The sequence below is a fragment of the Eubalaena glacialis genome, chromosome 15, assembly GCF_028564815.1.
Source record: "Eubalaena glacialis isolate mEubGla1 chromosome 15, mEubGla1.1.hap2.+ XY, whole genome shotgun sequence".
Taxonomy (NCBI): Eukaryota; Metazoa; Chordata; class Mammalia; order Artiodactyla; family Balaenidae; genus Eubalaena; species Eubalaena glacialis.
This window is the reverse complement of record NC_083730.1, coordinates 90,393,928-90,409,944: the sequence shown is the minus strand read 5'-3', so window position 1 is coordinate 90,409,944 and position 16,017 is coordinate 90,393,928. Positions and strand designations below refer to the sequence as shown.

The 16,017-nt window shown below is 49.3% G+C and overlaps 1 protein-coding gene across 1 annotated transcript in view; it reads right to left on the bottom strand.

Moving 5' to 3' along the window:
• Nucleotides 1-3,070: 3,070 nt before the first annotated feature.
• TMEM132C (transmembrane protein 132C) overlaps nt 3,071-16,017 on the bottom strand; it is a 379,805-nt gene continuing 366,858 nt past the window's right edge. The window contains exons 6-9 of the mRNA XM_061169897.1: nt 13,888-14,093; nt 11,914-12,187; nt 10,019-10,210; nt 3,071-4,299 (exon numbers count right to left, since the gene is read on the bottom strand). Coding sequence (XP_061025880.1) covers nt 3,136-4,299; nt 10,019-10,210; nt 11,914-12,187; nt 13,888-14,093 — 1,836 coding nt within the window. The 3' untranslated portion in view covers nt 3,071-3,135. The remainder of the gene's footprint in view (nt 4,300-10,018; nt 10,211-11,913; nt 12,188-13,887; nt 14,094-16,017) is intronic.

Sequence of the window (16,017 nt, the reverse complement as noted above, 5' to 3'; positions counted from 1 at the left end):
TGGTTGCCTGGGGCTGGGAATTTGGTGAGCGGGTGCGGAAATGCGGAGTGAATCTGATGAGTATGGAGTTTCTTCTTGGGATGATGAAAATTTTCTAAAATTGATGTGATGCACCACTCTGAATATACTAAAAACCATTGAATTGTACACTCTAAATGGGTCCATTTTATGTTACGTGAATTATGTCTCAATAAGGCTGTTATTAGTAGGGAAGTTTCTCAAATAACTAAAAATAGAACTACCATACAACCCAGCAATCCCACTACTGGGCGTATACCCTGAGAAAACCATAATTCAAAAAGAGTCATGTACCACAATGTTCATAGCAGCTCTATTTACAATAGCCAGGACATGGAAGCAACCTAAGTGTCCATTGACAGATGAATGGATAAAGAAGATGTGGCACATGTATACAATGGAATATTACTCAGCCATAAAAGGAACAAAACTGAGTTATTTGTAGTGAGGTGGATGGACCTAGAGTCTGTCATACAGAGTGAAGTAAGTTAGAAAGAGAAAAACAAATACCGTATGCTAACCCATATATATGGAATGTAAAAAAAAAAAAAAGGTTCTGAACAACCTAGGGGCAGGACAGGAATAAAGACGCAAACATAGAGAACGGACTTGAGGACAGGGGGAGGGGGAAGGGTAAGCTGGGACGAAGTGAGAGAGTGGCATGGACATATATACACACCAAATGTAAAATAGGTAGCTAGTGGGAAGCAGCTGCATAGCACAGGGAGATCAGCTCGGTGCTTTGTGACGACCTAGAGGGCTGGGATAGGGAGGGTGGGAGGGAGATGCAAGAAGGAGGGGATATGGGGATATATGTATACGTATAGCTGATTCACTTTGTTATACAGCAGCAACTAACACAACACTGTAAAGCAATTATACTCCAATAAAGATGTTAAAAAATTATATAAATTTTTTTAAAATTTAAAAACATAAAACTTATTTAAAAAAATCACTCTCTTGTCTTCAACCAAAAGATTCTCTTCCCTCAACCAGCCAAAGGAACCACAATCCCACTGGAACTTCAAACAACAACAAATGCAAAAATAATCAGAATAAAAGTACACCTTTTCCCCAGATGAGAGATCAACACAGTTTTCCATTCAATGTCAAGGCTCTCCTTCTCCTTCCATGTGAATTGGAAGTTCACTGCGGGGGGGGGGGGGGGGGGCGGCCGACAAACAGCATCGGCATCACCCTGGAACTCGTCAGGAATGCACATTTTCTCCTGGTGACCCTGAGCATGCTCACGTTTGAGGACTGCTGATGTAGATGACAGTGGACAGGTGATTGAAAGTTTCCCGTGTTAGGAATTACTCTGGATCAGCCAAGAAACCAAGAGGAATGCAAGCCAACAGTGTATAGTTTTCCTTCTAGACTAGCAGACGGTTTATTTCTTTAACAAGTTGTACATTTGGCGGGGAGAAGAAATAATAGGAGTTAAGTGAAATGAGAGACAGCCCACAGGATACTGACTTGTCAAGCCATGGAAAATGTTTTAATGACAATTGGCATCACAGGTATAAATAAATAGCTCCTTTTTCCCGTGTCTAATATGTGCTAGAAATATCTTTTTAAAAGGTCCAGCTAAGGTTATGAGGCTTCGAGGACCCTTTCTTAGCTATCGATTTTAGTAATTAAAAAAATAAAAACAGGAAGCATTCCCGGTATCTGCGGGCGCCGCCCCACTGAGAGCATCACGTGACAGCCGGGCGGCTTCGTCCCCAGCAGCTGCGGACAGAACGGAGTCTTGGGCTTTGTGTCCCTACCTCGTGGTCTCCTCTGCCTCGTACACTTCACTTTGGGCTTTGTGTCCCTACCCCGTGGTCTCCTCTGCCTCGTACACTTCACTTTGGATGAGTGCATTTTGCAATGTGCTGCTACACGATTAGGCTGGTACCAAAAAGCACAGTTGATTGACAATCTAACGTAGATTGTCGTGTTTTCCGTTTATGCTGGTATACCCTGCCTAACGAGGTAAGAAAAACAACTGAAAAACCCTCAGACAGTTGTTTTAAATCCTTGTTCATTTGGCAATATCAGCATGCCTCGGGATAGATCTACCCTGTGAGGCTGGTGCTGATTACTCTTGGGTCTGGTTTCTCTCTTGTGGATCTGACCTCATCTTCCCCTGGGAGAAGCATCCGCACGACACCAGTGATGGAGTCCTGGAGGGGTCAGGGGAACCTGGCTGGGCTCTGTGCTGCTGGCTGTGTCCCACTGGTCCAGCCTCTGCCAATGTCCCACCCACTGGCTTTGGCCCTGTGGTGGGTGTAGTGGTGATGGGTGAAGGCATCTTCCCCCATCCCCCCAAAGGCTCTGAGAACTCCCCCTGATTGTAGAAAACCCAGCAAATATCAACAAGGCTGGAGGGATACAGAAAAGCATCAAACGTAATACTTAAAGAGTGGATTAAATGACATCGTTTCTAAGCATTCATCTGATGTATAGGAATATAATTTGTTTAATTTAGGAAAATATACTATTGGATCTTCAGGAATAAACATTAAATATAAATCAAATGCAAGTCTAAGACACAAAAAGAAAAAAAGGAGGGAAAAAAGAGAATGTGGAAAAAGAAAAGATGATTAAGTAGAGATGTAAAAATCCTCAGGTCTATCCCAAGAGAGGCAACCAATATTCAGAAACGTCTCCTCCCCAAGCCCAGGGTGACAGTCCAAGGCTGTCCTCGGAAAAGGAATATTGAATTAAAACGGAAAATGTCTCTTAGCAGGCCCTAGTTTTAATATATTTTGCTCCTTTATTAGAAATATAAACAGATGATTACTTGTCTTTTTATTTGTCTTTTTGCATTTTTTTTTTTTTTAACAAATACTTTTTGGTAGCTTGTCTGGGTTATATTTTGACTCACAAAATAACCTTCCCAATTTGGCCCCGCGCAGGTCAAACGTCTCCAGAAGCTCCCTTCCCCGAGTTTATTCCGCCGACTTGCGAACATCTGCCGTCATCAACCTCTGATTACAAAAAAATGTCCCTTTCCGGCTTCAGAATCTCCAACTGGTTTCCAAGGGGACCCCAACGGTTCCCTGTTCAGCCCCAGATCTGCTCTGGAACCGAAGGAGGGCGTCCAAGCGCTGGCCCTTCCGCCAGAGGGGCCTAGGCTTTGTCCTTGAACTTCTCCAGGCAGTCTCTGAGTTCTCTGGGGGCGCCCACGCCCACGTCCTGGCACACCCACTTGATGTCCTCGTCGGTGCCGCCGAGGATGGAGTTCACGGTGGGACAGCTGTCGTCGGCGGGGATGGTGGTGAAGGTGGTGAACTTCACCTTTTTCCTCTTGGAGGTGGGTGAGTGCAGGGGCTCGTGCGTCTGGCCCCTGCCCTGCCTGTCCCCGGAGTCGGCGGGCCTGGGGACCTGGCTCTGCCCGTGCTTTTGGGAACCTCCGTTGAGCAGGAGACGGTTGCTCTCGTCTATGACGGTCGTGTGCTCGTCCTGCCGGGGGGACGCGTCGCCCACGTCCTCCAGGAGCTCCGCCTCGTTGCCCAGCCACACCCAGTCGTGCGAGTGGGTCACGGAGGCCTGGCCTTCCAGGGGCACCTGCTTGTGCCTGTACTTGAGGGCGAAGGTGGCGCAGTTGATGAGGAAGACGAGGATGGCCAGGCAGAAGACCCCCAGCAGGGCGTACATGCCGATCTCCAGGTCGCTCAGGCCGCGGGGCGTCTGCACCAGGTCGCCGGGCCCCGGCCCGTCCCCCGCCTGCGGCAGGTCCACCTGCGCCGGGAAGTTGGCGAAGTCGATGGGGATGGTCTGCAGCTGGCCCTCGCCCGCCAGCCGGCCCCCGTCCAGCCGGCTGTTCTTGCCCACCTTGTTGTCCAGCAGCGACTTGGCCGTGGGGCTGCCCCTCCGGAGGGCCCCCTCCTCGCGCTCCGCGGAGGAGCTGCCGTACCAGTGCCCCTCCTGGCCCTTGTGGCGCCGGTCGCTGGCGTGGTTCTTCATCTCGGCCTCCCCGTGGTCCCCACCGGGGCTGGAGTCGGCGTCGTTCTGGCCGAACTTGACCCTGACAGTGCCGACGCCCACGGCCAGGACGCTCTTGCGCTTGGATTTCTGGCAAGCCTCTGCGATGGTCAGGTCCACTCGGACCAGGGGTCCCTGGCCTTCCCCTTCGGCCGTGACAATGGGCCGCCCGGGCGAGCGGGGCTGGGGGACGGACACGACGGCCTCGTCCAGGGAGGTGGCGGTCAGGGTGAAGTCCTTGGTGTCGTAGATGTCCAGAGGTGTCACTGAGCCATCGCTGAACTGGAGCCAAGTGCTGAGCACGGCTTCCTGCGGGGAGAGGGGCAGTTAGAAAACCACGGGGGAGGCGAGAGGGGGGAGACGCCTCTTCTCTGGGGATCGCGCCTGCCCCCATTCTAGAACAGAACCCAAAGAGTTAGGGGCAGGACTTAAAATCCAGACCTGGTGGCTGATGAACCTGGGGAAAAAAAATCCAGGTTTTATATCAAGATCCGAGAGTCATCTTAATGGAAACAAGAACCAATGTAGACAGGCAATGACAGCTACAGTGTAATCCTTACCCAGGGAAAAGACCCCATGAAAAGCCCTCACTGAATTTAGGCTCCATTGAAATTTATTTATTTATTTATTTATTTATTTATTTATTCCATTGAATTTATTACCAGTGACGTCACTTGAGCGTGTCTGCTGGGTCTTCACATGATCTATGCCTCACTCTGATGCCCCCTCTTCCCTCCTATCAGAACCCTTGTGATGACATTGAGTTCAGTATGTTCCATTCTCCGCATAATCCATGGTAATCTCTCCATCTCAAGATCCTTAATCACATCTGCAGAGTCCCCTCTGACACATCAGGTGACGTACTCACAGGGTCTAGGAATCAGACGTGGCCATCTATGGAGCGCCATTATTCCACCTACCGCGGTGGTGATGGTAGCTAAGGTGTCCATAGTGCTTCCTGGGTACCAGCCACTGTTCTAAGTGGTTTTCATGATCAACTCACTGAATCACCACAACAGTATACAAGGTACCTGCTGTTATCTACATTTCTCATTCTACAGGTGAGTAGACTGGATCACAGGGGGGACCCGAGGCTCACCCAAGTTTCCACCGCCAACTGACAGAGCTGGGTTTGAGTACAGTCAGTTCGTCTCGAGTTTTAACCACGGTTGCTGGTCAGTCTCCTGGCTGCCTTTGACTCTGAGGTCACTGACCAGGCCAGGGGTTGAAGGAAACAATTGAGATGTGTCTGGAATTCTTCCCTGTCCTCTAAGAACAGACATTGAGTGGTCCAATTTTCATTCATCTGATCATTTCAGGGACATGTATTAAAAGCCTCTTCTGTGTCAGGCCGTGTGCCAGACACTGAGTAGTCTTGGACAGAAGACTGACAGAGAGTAAACAATACACGGCTGTTTATCGTGGCAGGCTGGGATGTTTCCTGGTTAGTTCTGTGTAAGTTTGATGTGCTAAATTTTACTTTATTTTTAATTTTTTTTTGGCTGTGCTGCCACATTACTTGTGGGATCTTAGTTCCCCGACCAGGGATTGAACCTGGGCCCTCAGCAGTGAAAGCATAGAGTCCTAACCACTGGACCGCCAGGGAATTCCCTAAGTTTTACTTTTTAATGTACAGTTCAATGTACAGGGAGGAAGGAAGGCGATTGGAGGTTAGGAGGGAGATGGGTTGGCACCGGCTGTGAAATGGCCAGGATAGCTCCTGTTGGGCAAGCTGATGGGTGTTATGAAGGTGAAGCAGGGTGCAGACGGGGGAAGGAAATGGGCAGTGATCTCATGGTTGGGAAGAGCTAACAGAACCCCAGGGGTCTGTTGCGGGTAAAGGATCCTGTGTTCCTCTAATCCTGGCCTCTGGACACCGTGGCAAAGGGCAGAGGGTTTGAAGTGGGAGTTTTGAATTAAATACATGGATCCACTATTTCCCCGGGAACATTTTTCTTTAAACCAATTCTTCTGGGCCTCAGTTTCCCCAACTGAAAGTGGGAATGTGAATACCTAAACCATAGGGTCTGGGATGGACATCTATTTGGCCTGACCAGTTTCCATTCCTCCTTTCCGATGGGGGCTAGAACACTAATTTTCCTTTCAGAACCATGCCTTTTCTCCATTCAGAGTTTGAGGAGTATGGGTGGGAGGGACCCTCCTCTCCAGTTCCAGAGGTGGGCATGTGTCCAAGGTCTGGCCAATCAGAACATTTTCCTACTCTTTTCACAGTGATTGGCTCAGAAAGAGGCACATGACCCAAACCAGCCAATGGGACGTGATCTCTGGGCTTTTGTTGGAATTAGAGCATAATTTATTTCCCCTGGAACTACTGAGTTGGGATGCAAGCTGGAATGGGGAGTGGCCATCCTGCAACTACTTAGGGACAGTCTGCTGGAACCTGAGGCCAGCACAAGGGAGAGAAAGTTAAGAGATGGAGGGGGAGAGAGAGAGAGAGAGAATCTTAAGAGCACGTCTCAACAACAAAGAAGACTGGCTAAGTATAAACTAGTTAAAAACTAGGTAAAAATATACAAATAAGAGATGCAAATTCCCAGGAATCAGAAATGAAAAGAGAAGGCATACTAGAGTGGTACAAATAGGTAACTGTTACTGAGATGGCTTGAGGGCGTGCAGAGCTGCTCAGAAGACCTACCAGCCAGTGGCTGGGATGGTGATGCCCAACTAGGCATGTGTCAGATTGGGGTGAAACCTTTTACGTAAAGCCGGGACTCCTCTCCACATATGGGGGTGAGAAAGCCTACCCACTGGGCCAGAGGCACATCAGTGATGCTTGTCTGTGCGCTGAGCACTGGGTGTGAAAATGTCTCCCTTGGAAATCAGAACCTCACGCCTTCCCCAGGAGTGGGGAGTCTGAAGTTATAACACCTGATGGTGAAGGAGCTGCAAGACATTTACTTGAAACTGGACCCATACACATGCAAAACTGCACAGGAATTCCTCAGGAACCATATAAAACAAAGCAACCACAGCTCAAGAGGTGCTCATGATAAAAAAAAATTACAATCCCTAGAAGGGAAGGCTCTACCATGAGAGAAAACCGTAAGAATTTCACATAGAAAGATCAGCAGACGGAGGATTCGAGATAATAAAACAAATGAAAAAGACTATAAAATAAAACAAAGCAACAACAAAAATAAGCCGAAAAACAATAGTTAGAGTAAAAAGGAGTAGAAACTACACTGAAAGAGTGGGAGTCACTGGAAAAAGAACAGGGAGCTGTGGAAAGAACCACACAGAACTTCTAGACATGAAAAATACTCTGCTTGAAATTAATTACTCAGTGGAGAGTTTGAAGAGCAGATTAGACATGGTTGAGGAGAGAATTAGTGTAATGGGAGACTGAGCCAAGAAACTTACCCAGAATGTAACCACAGGAATATAAAGAGATGAAACATAGGAAAGGAAGGTTGAAAGAAATGGGAAAGAGAATGAGAATGACCAACGGTTTTCTGTTAGGAGTTCCAGAAGCAAAGAATTTGGGAGAACTTCAATAGTCAAAGAAATAAGGGCTGGACATTTTCCAGAATTGAGGGCAAGTGCCAATAATAGAAATGAAAGTTTCTGATGACACCACTGGAGCATCTGGATCTAGCTTTACCTGAAGATGCAAACGCTTGGACATGAACTGATAAACCCTGACGTCTGACTCAACCAGCCCGAGTTAGGCCTCTATCACTTGTAAGGAAAAGCCCAGACTATCACCAGCTTCCTGTTATGAGTGAGTGAGAACGTTCACGAAATCTAAAGATGGCATGTGCTTGCTGTTGGCACCTGCCCACTTTCCTACAATACCTGCCTGCTTAACTTTCAGCTGTCAAGCCCGCAAGGTGGTTTTGCCTGAGGGCATTCTGGCCTCTGGAACCCACGTGGTCATGCCCGCAGCCAGAAATGCTGAGAAATTAACACCCTCCAGAAGCAGCCCTCCACTAAGGGCTGACGGGAGGCGTGATAAATAGCCCAGCTTCCTTGCCCTCAGGTACAATGACTCTCCAGCCTTTTCTACACTGGCTGACGGTTTCCCCAGGAGACCCAGGCTCCAGTAGCCCACAGTGGTGGCTGAGTTGGGAACACACTCTTTTGGCTGTCTTCCCTTCCTTCCCTCACTTCCCGACGCCCTTCTGGTGTTCCCTTCACCGCCCAAATGAAGTCCTTGTACGTGGATTCTCATCTCAGGCTCAGCTTTTGGGGGAAATCAAAGCTAAGACACGCCTGGTTCAGGAATTTTCCCCACCGCCCTCCTCTCCTTTAGCTTCATCAACGTACAAATCGTACAATCGGACGGGCCCTCTTCTAAAGCCTCAGTCGAATGCATTCATGTCGGGGGAGACCTCACTTCACTTCACTAGCCTAGCTTTTTTCTTTAGCACTAATAGGGCACAAGGGAGTGCAACTGCCCTCATATTCACGGCACAGCCATCTTTCAGATTTTGTATTTCAAAGTTGGAAATATCAAGAACAAGGGGCCAGCCTTCCACACTCCAAGGGCTGAGATAAAACATTGTTAACGCAGCATGTAAGTTCATCTTGGCTGACTTTTCGCCTTGAGTTCATTTTTCTTCATCAACTCTAGACGGAGAATGAACTTAACATCAAACAAGCCCCCTGAATGGCAGGCAATCCGAATTAAGCCCTCAGAACCCCGCGGGCTTGCCAACCTCCATCTCCATCATCCCTGCTGTGTGATTGAGACCAAGTCCTTCCATTAGCTCATGACAGCGAGGTTGGAACATAGGGGTTGTCTCAGGAGAAGCCAACACAATTCCCCAAAGATGAGAAATTCTGAAATACTTAAACTAACACACGTCCAGGCATGATTTAGAGCTCCTATTCTTTCAAGAGTCATGTCTGCAAATTGAATGAACTCCATCCATAGATCCCCTTAGGCAGCGCCGGGGCGCTCCAATTACCATCAGCCAATGAAGACAGATGGGTGAGGCTGGATACTGATGGGTGGCCTTGCCCCATGCCAGGGTGGTGGCAGTGTCAGTTATCCCCTGATTAATTACCAGTTCTCAGCAAATAGCTTCATGCTTTCTGCTTTGTCTCCCCACTTTGCTTGCTCTACTCTTTCTAAACCAGCAAACGCCAGGCCAGTTTCCTGCCCCCAGGAGAGGTGAGCAGAGGCCCCAGTACCGGGAGCTGGGCCAGGATGGGAACCGACTCCAGGTCCCAGCTGGTGATGCTCTGGAACCATACCAGGTAGCAACGCGCAGCACTTCTAGAATGGTCCGCCCTAATCCTTGGAACCTGGGAACATAACGAGATGTCCCTCCCATGATGATGTTATATATGCACAGTTGAAGTTAGGGAGAGCTTCCTGGCTGAGCTGGGTGAGTCTGCTGAAGTCACAGGAGCCTTTGGAAGCAGAGGAGTTTCCCTGGCTGGTGGCAGAGGGAAAGTCAGAGGTTGAAAGCACGAGAAGAACTCCACGCACCGTTACTGGTTCTGAAGGTGATGGGGAGGGGGGAGGTGTGGGCAGAGAGAAGGGAGCAGAGAGAAGCTCCCAGCCAGCAGCTAGCAAAGAAACAGAAACCTCAGGCATTCAGCTGCACAGAGGATTGGATTCTGCCAACCACACCAGTGAGTGCAGGAGCAGATTCTTCCCCAGAGCATCCTGATAAGAGGCTTTGCTCTCAGCCTGTGAACCCAGGAGCATGGCCATGTCCCCTACCCCTACCCTACATGACCCAGCTGAGCCCACCTGGACTCCTGACCCGCAGAGCTGTGAACGGTAGTGGTGGTCGTCTTAAGCTGCTAGGCTTCTGACAGTTCGTTGCACGGATGGCTAATCCATCCCTGTGCACTGGGTACCATTATTCTGGTTCACCACAGACCCCACTTCTTGGATGATGTAACCACGTGCACTTTACACAGCCCGAATCACTCCATCCTGGAATGTGGTTTGGGCACCCTGCCCCCGTTCCTCCCACCTCCCTCCCCTTTGGCTGAAGCAGGTGTGGCAACCAGCCTTGCTCCCCTCGACCTCCGGCGTCCAGGCCCCGACCTGTTTGGGGGTTCTCAGCAGCTCCTCAGCTGTGGCCACAGCCGTGACGGCCTTGCTGTTCTCTGTGCTGGGGTGCAGGGTGACAGACAGCCCAGCCACGAACTGGACGGCCAGGTCTGTCACCGAGACTTTGTCATCTAACACGGTTACTGTCTTCTCGGCCAGGATGGAGTCAGACAATGGGGACAGCACCTGGGCAGGACACAAGATAAATCCGTCACACCTGCTTCTGGATGTTGGAACCTTTCCCTCCATCCTAAACAGGGTCCAGAATATAGTGTGAAGGAGCTACACATCTACTTCACTATATACACTAGCCCGTACTGGGCCTTTGTGAGAATCAGATAAAGTCACCCCTCCCCGAGACACTTTAGCTCTATCTTTTGGAAAACGGACATAAAAATTAAAATCCATTCTGTCTTTTTTTTTTTTAAAATTAATTAATTTATTTCTGGCTATGTTGGGTCTTTGTTGCTGCATTTGGGCTTTCTCTAGTTGCAGCGAGCGGGGGCTACCTTCGTTGCGGAGCACAGGCTCTAGGCGCGTGGGCTCAGTAGTTGTGGCTCGCGGGCTCTAGTGCACAGGCTCAGTAGTTGTGTCGCACGGGCTTAGTTGCTTCACGACATGTGGGATCTTCCCGGACCAGGGATCGAAGCCGTGTCCCCTACACCGGCAGGCAGCTTCTTATCCACTGTGCCACCAGGGAAGCCCTCCATTCTGTCTTTGAAAGGAAATGACCCTCCCCCTTTAGATGAGGCTCTCTTGCGTACCACACAACCTGGTCAACCGTACGTGACAATCCTGCTGCATGGACCCGTGAAGAGTCGCACACAGACTGACTCTGCACAGCCCAAATCCCATTCTAGGTGAATTACGGAATCAATTGGAGACCTGAATTATAAATAGTTTACTCTCCCCTCGGGCCCCCAGCACAATGTGTCTTCTGCTGAAATGTTACTTTCTGCCTTATCTCATAAACCACATGTAGGACCTGAGATGTCTCAGGTGAAATGGTAGAAACGTATCTATCATTTCCACCTGGGGTGGCTGTGAAAGGATCCAGGATGACATTCCAAAAAGGTGGAGTCACACACACGACTACCTGTAAGACAGGTAACCAACAAGGACCTACTGTAGAGCACAGGGAACTCTACTCAATACGCTGTGATAACCTATATGAGAAAAGAATCTGAAAAAGAATGGATATATGCATCTGTATAACTGAATCACTGTGCTGTACACCTGAAACTAACACAACACTGTAAATCAACTCTACTTCAATAAAATTAAAAAACAAACAAACAAAAAGCCAAAAAGGTGGAGTCAGTAGGGTGGAACTTGATGGGTTGACTAAAAGGCCCTCATGCCCTGTCATCTGTCCTGAAATCCCACTATTCTATACATTTCCTTGAGCAAAAGAGGCAGTAGGATTTTGAAGAGAGTTTGTCGAATGACTATATGACAGAATGACAGACTGACTTAAGGAAAGAAGGGAGGAAGGGAAGAAGGGACGCATCCTTCTTTGGTCACCGGTAGGAGCAGTGCAGAGATGGGGGAAGGTCCTAAGAGGGTGTGGGAGGTGCGCATCTGGAAAGGGGGCACTGAGGGTGGAGGAGCAGAGTCAGGGTGGGGCGGGTGGGGTGGCGGGAATGGAGTACGCAGCAGTGATGGGGTCATGGCGGTGCTAAGGGGTGTGGCCACCACCTTCTCAATTCTGTTTGGAAGGAGCTTGGGGCTCAAAGAGCTGGTCCAGGCTCACCTTTCGGGGGCCCCAGGATGCCATCATGAAGACAAGGAATTGGCCACGAAGACCCGCCCATCTAGTGAGCCTCCCCCAGGGCTGGGTACCACATTCGGTGATGGGCGTGCAGAAGTTCCCAGCTCCGGCTTCCTACCTGGATGGTTGTCATGCCAACCTCCCTCCCGACCAGGATCCTGCTGTCCTGGAGAGTGGCCACATGGGGTTCCTCCAGCTTCATGAAGTCTGCAACCAGGTGGGTGATGTCGAACTGCCAGTCGGGACTGAGCAGGTGCCTTGGCCGGCCCCAGGGGCTGGCGCCCTCAGACACAAACTGAGTGAGGACCCGCACGGTGGCATGCTGGTACTGTAGGGCGCAGCCTCGGCCCCGCCTCTCCTCCTCATCCTCATCCTCGCTGTCTCGCGTGGGCCTGGTGGGAAAAGAGAAGAGGCTCTCAGGTCAGGGGATGGAATCCAAGATGCTCTCGAGTCACGAGGCAGGTGCCCCCGTCAACCTACAAGAGACAGCATCCCAGGCAGGAGCCTCAGGACCACACAGGAGCACCAGCTCTATCACCGGGCAGCACAAAGGGTGAAACACCTCTCTCTCTCTCTCTCTTTTTTTTAATAATGCAGAGAAGCAAGCTTTATTGTACTTGCCAAAGGAGGAAGGTAAGACTTAATTGAGAAGAAAAGGTGAATATCTCTCTCCACTAAACAGCATGACCCGAAGGATTTCTCCACATCCTATCCCTCCTTATATACGTAACCCACAAAAAATCCCATCTCTCTTTTGAAGACATTTATTGACAAATAAAAGATAGAAGAACTAATATTTACTAAACCTACACTGTCCACAAAGTAGCAGAGAACCATGCATGGCTATTTACAACTTAATTTCAATGAATAAAATTAAGCAAATCAAAACATTAAATTTCTCAGTCACTCCATATAACCCCTCGTGCTAGTGGCTACCATGCTGGACATTGTGAGTCTAGAACATTCCACCACTGTAGAAAGGTCTATTGGGCAGAGTGGTATGATGCTCTTGAGATGTGTCTATCCTAAGCTCTGCATGGATGGACTCTTTTAATCTCATAACACCGTGAGGCAAAACTGTAATTATTCTTATGTCCAGATGAGGAAACTGAGGCAGAGAGATTGGGTGGCTGGCCCAAACTCACAAAGCAAGAAAGTAGCTGAGCTTGGATTTGAACCCAGCAAGTGTCAGGTCTGCCTTCTTCAGGGACATGGAACGAACCCATATCTTGGCCACTCGTGACCACTAAATGGTCTGAAGTCTTGGCTGGAGTCATGGCTGTCCTCCCCGTCAGGACAAATGCCTTCAAGTTTACCCTGTAGAAATGGATTCACCATTTCACTGTTCCATTTATCCATCTTGAGATGGACTCCAGTTGCCCCTTAAAAATCAAGACCCTGGTGCCTGGGAGACTGTCAGGAAAATAGTCCTGGTGGTTTAAGATGGAAGATTCCATGCAGGAAACCGGAATTCAGCAACAACTCTTATTTAGCTAAACTGAGGGCCACAGAGCTGAGAAAACAAGACCCCAAACTCCTACATGAGACAATCCAGAGTCAGAATAAATTAGAGGCTTTTGTTTAGGTTTAAGAGGAGACAGCAACCCCATGGTCCAGTATAAATGCAAGTAGACTTTACCCAATATTTTGATATGCATAGAGCTTTTCAAGTGTATAGATATTCATCCAGCACAGAAAAAGGATTCATCGTTTTGCTTAGAGAAAATAAACCCAAACTTAAATTCCCTGGGGGTGGAGGGCCTAGAAAATCGTGTTACTTCTGTGGCTTCATTCTGGAGGGGCCACTTGCAGGAGACAGTTTACTAGGAGCCTGTGTAGAGCGCAAATGACTGGATCTCATGCTGACCCAGCCGCTCAGCAGCCTTCCTGCCTGGCTGGGTTACCCTGGGCCTTGGTTTCCCCAGAGGGTTGTTGTTAGGCTGTAGGCATGTATGCGTTGCATCATGTAATCACCATGGTAACAGCATCACCTACTCTGCACTGGGCCCTGCATTGGCTCCTTTAGCGTTAAGGTCAGTGTCCTCGGCCGTTGCTGTCACAGCTCTGATGCGTCTCCCCGTCCCGGGCTTACCTCTTAGTGGCCACGATGGGGACCCTCCAGCCTTTAATCTGGCTCAGTTCCGTGTCAGAGACGTCGATCTGCAGGGGCAGCCGGGGCACCCACACGGTGATGTGCAGGGGGGCGCTCAGGTGCTGGTATGTGAAGTTCACCACCGTGTCCACCTTGCCTTTCATCTCTTTGCCATTGACAAAGACGTAGTCGCAGCGGTCGGACACCTGCCAAGACAGAGAGGGGATGGAGTAGGAGAAGTTCCTGGGGCCCTGGAGACCACTCTTCTGCCATTTGTCCTTTTCTCTAGCAAAGCACGCATGTTTGATTTAGGTTCCCCTCAATGCAGAGCCTGAGACAAGGATTCAGTGCGGTTGGTTTACTTGGGAGGTGACCCCAGGGAAGGGGGTACCAGGGAGTAGACTGAGGGAATCAGAGAAATAAGAAAAGTTGGTAGAAAGGTACATCTTTGCATTTGCTGCTGTGACCATCAGGCTCCATTTTTCTGGGCCTCATGGAAAGCATACAGAATTGTCCACCTGCGGTATGAGAGGCAGGAATATTATCTACCAGCTCCTCTCCTGTCTCTCTTTGAGTGAGGGCTGCTTTGTGAGTTAACTTCCCCACACTTTTAGGCTGAGACACAGGCCCTGGGATGGAAAGTAGAAGCAGATTGCGAGAAGCAGCAATCACCAAGTTAACTTGAACCTGCACAGAACTGCAGCTGGGACTGAACTCTGGCTGGACCCAGGGAATGTGATTTGGGCACCTCTGAGTACAGAGAACAGAGGTGTCTGTTCTCCAGGCTGATGTCTGCTCAGAAGATGAGCCACACCCACGTCCCGCCCCATCCAGCCTCCCAGGATCTGAAGGGCTTGTACCGCCTTTCTCTCTAGCAGGGCTCTTCCAGTTCCTACGCTCTTGCTCCAATCACATGCAGCTCTGATGGCTCCCCATCAGGAGAACGCTCAGGCCTCCGCACATGTAGTTCCCTTTCCCTGGGAACACCCTTCCCTCCCTATTTGCAGCACCTCCCCCGAGGCCCTAGGATTGTTTGTGTATCTGTACTGTTACCCTTCATCCTGTGAATGGCAGAATCTCATTAGTGATGACCAACTTATGTTTCCTTCCCCTGAATTTCCTCCTTTCACTGTTCCCATTTCTAGAAGATCATGGACTCAGGAAAGAGACAAGACAGAGCACAAAGCAAAACAGACACAGAGACAAAGAAAATAAAAGTCTTCAAGCGTCTAGATTTTGTGTTCCAATGCCTAAACCCTTAGGAAGATGCATCTATTTACAGCCCCACGGATATTCTCATGTGGCAAAGAAACAGCTGGAGGATACCCGTGCCCCCTGGGAGGAGGCTGCAAGGAGCCGAGTGCACGGGGGGGGGACCACATCAGAGGTAACCCATGTGGACTCCGAATGATAATGGGTGTGCCCTAGCAACTGTGAACAGAATGCCCCCTCCCCAAGGCCTTCATACTAGTTAAGTCTCCAGAAATTAGCCTCGGATGATGTTTCGTTGCCATAATGAATTGAAAACTGAAAAGAGAAATCAAGTTGGGTTATAGAGAAACATGACCCATCTTGCATAGCCAAGTGTATGGGATGGGATTTACACTAGCCCCATGTGTAAAATTCACATTTTCAACTGCAAAACTGTAAAATCCTCGAAGGCAGTAAGTACATCTTTTTCTTCTTTGATCTCTTGGTTCCTCATACCAGCTGCTCATGAAGTGGGAGCTCAGCAAAGTGGATACTGAATGGATGAATGGATGGATACATGAATGGATGGATAAATGGATGGACAGGTGGATGGATGGATGGATGGATGGATGGACGGATAAATGGATGAGTGGATGGACAGATGGATAGATGGATGAATGGGTGGGTGGATGGATGGATGCATGAATGGATGGACGGATAAATGGATGAGTGGATGGATAGATGGATGAATGGGTGGGTGAATGGATGGATGGATGGGTGCATGCGTGAATGGATGGATGGATGGATGGAAGGACAGATGGATGGACAGCTGGATGGATGCCTGAACACGGCCCTTTCTTCATGGGGTACTTGCTTCAAGACAACCAAACAAAGATCTTGGGGCGAAGGAGATATGGGGAAAGACTGAGACAAGATGGA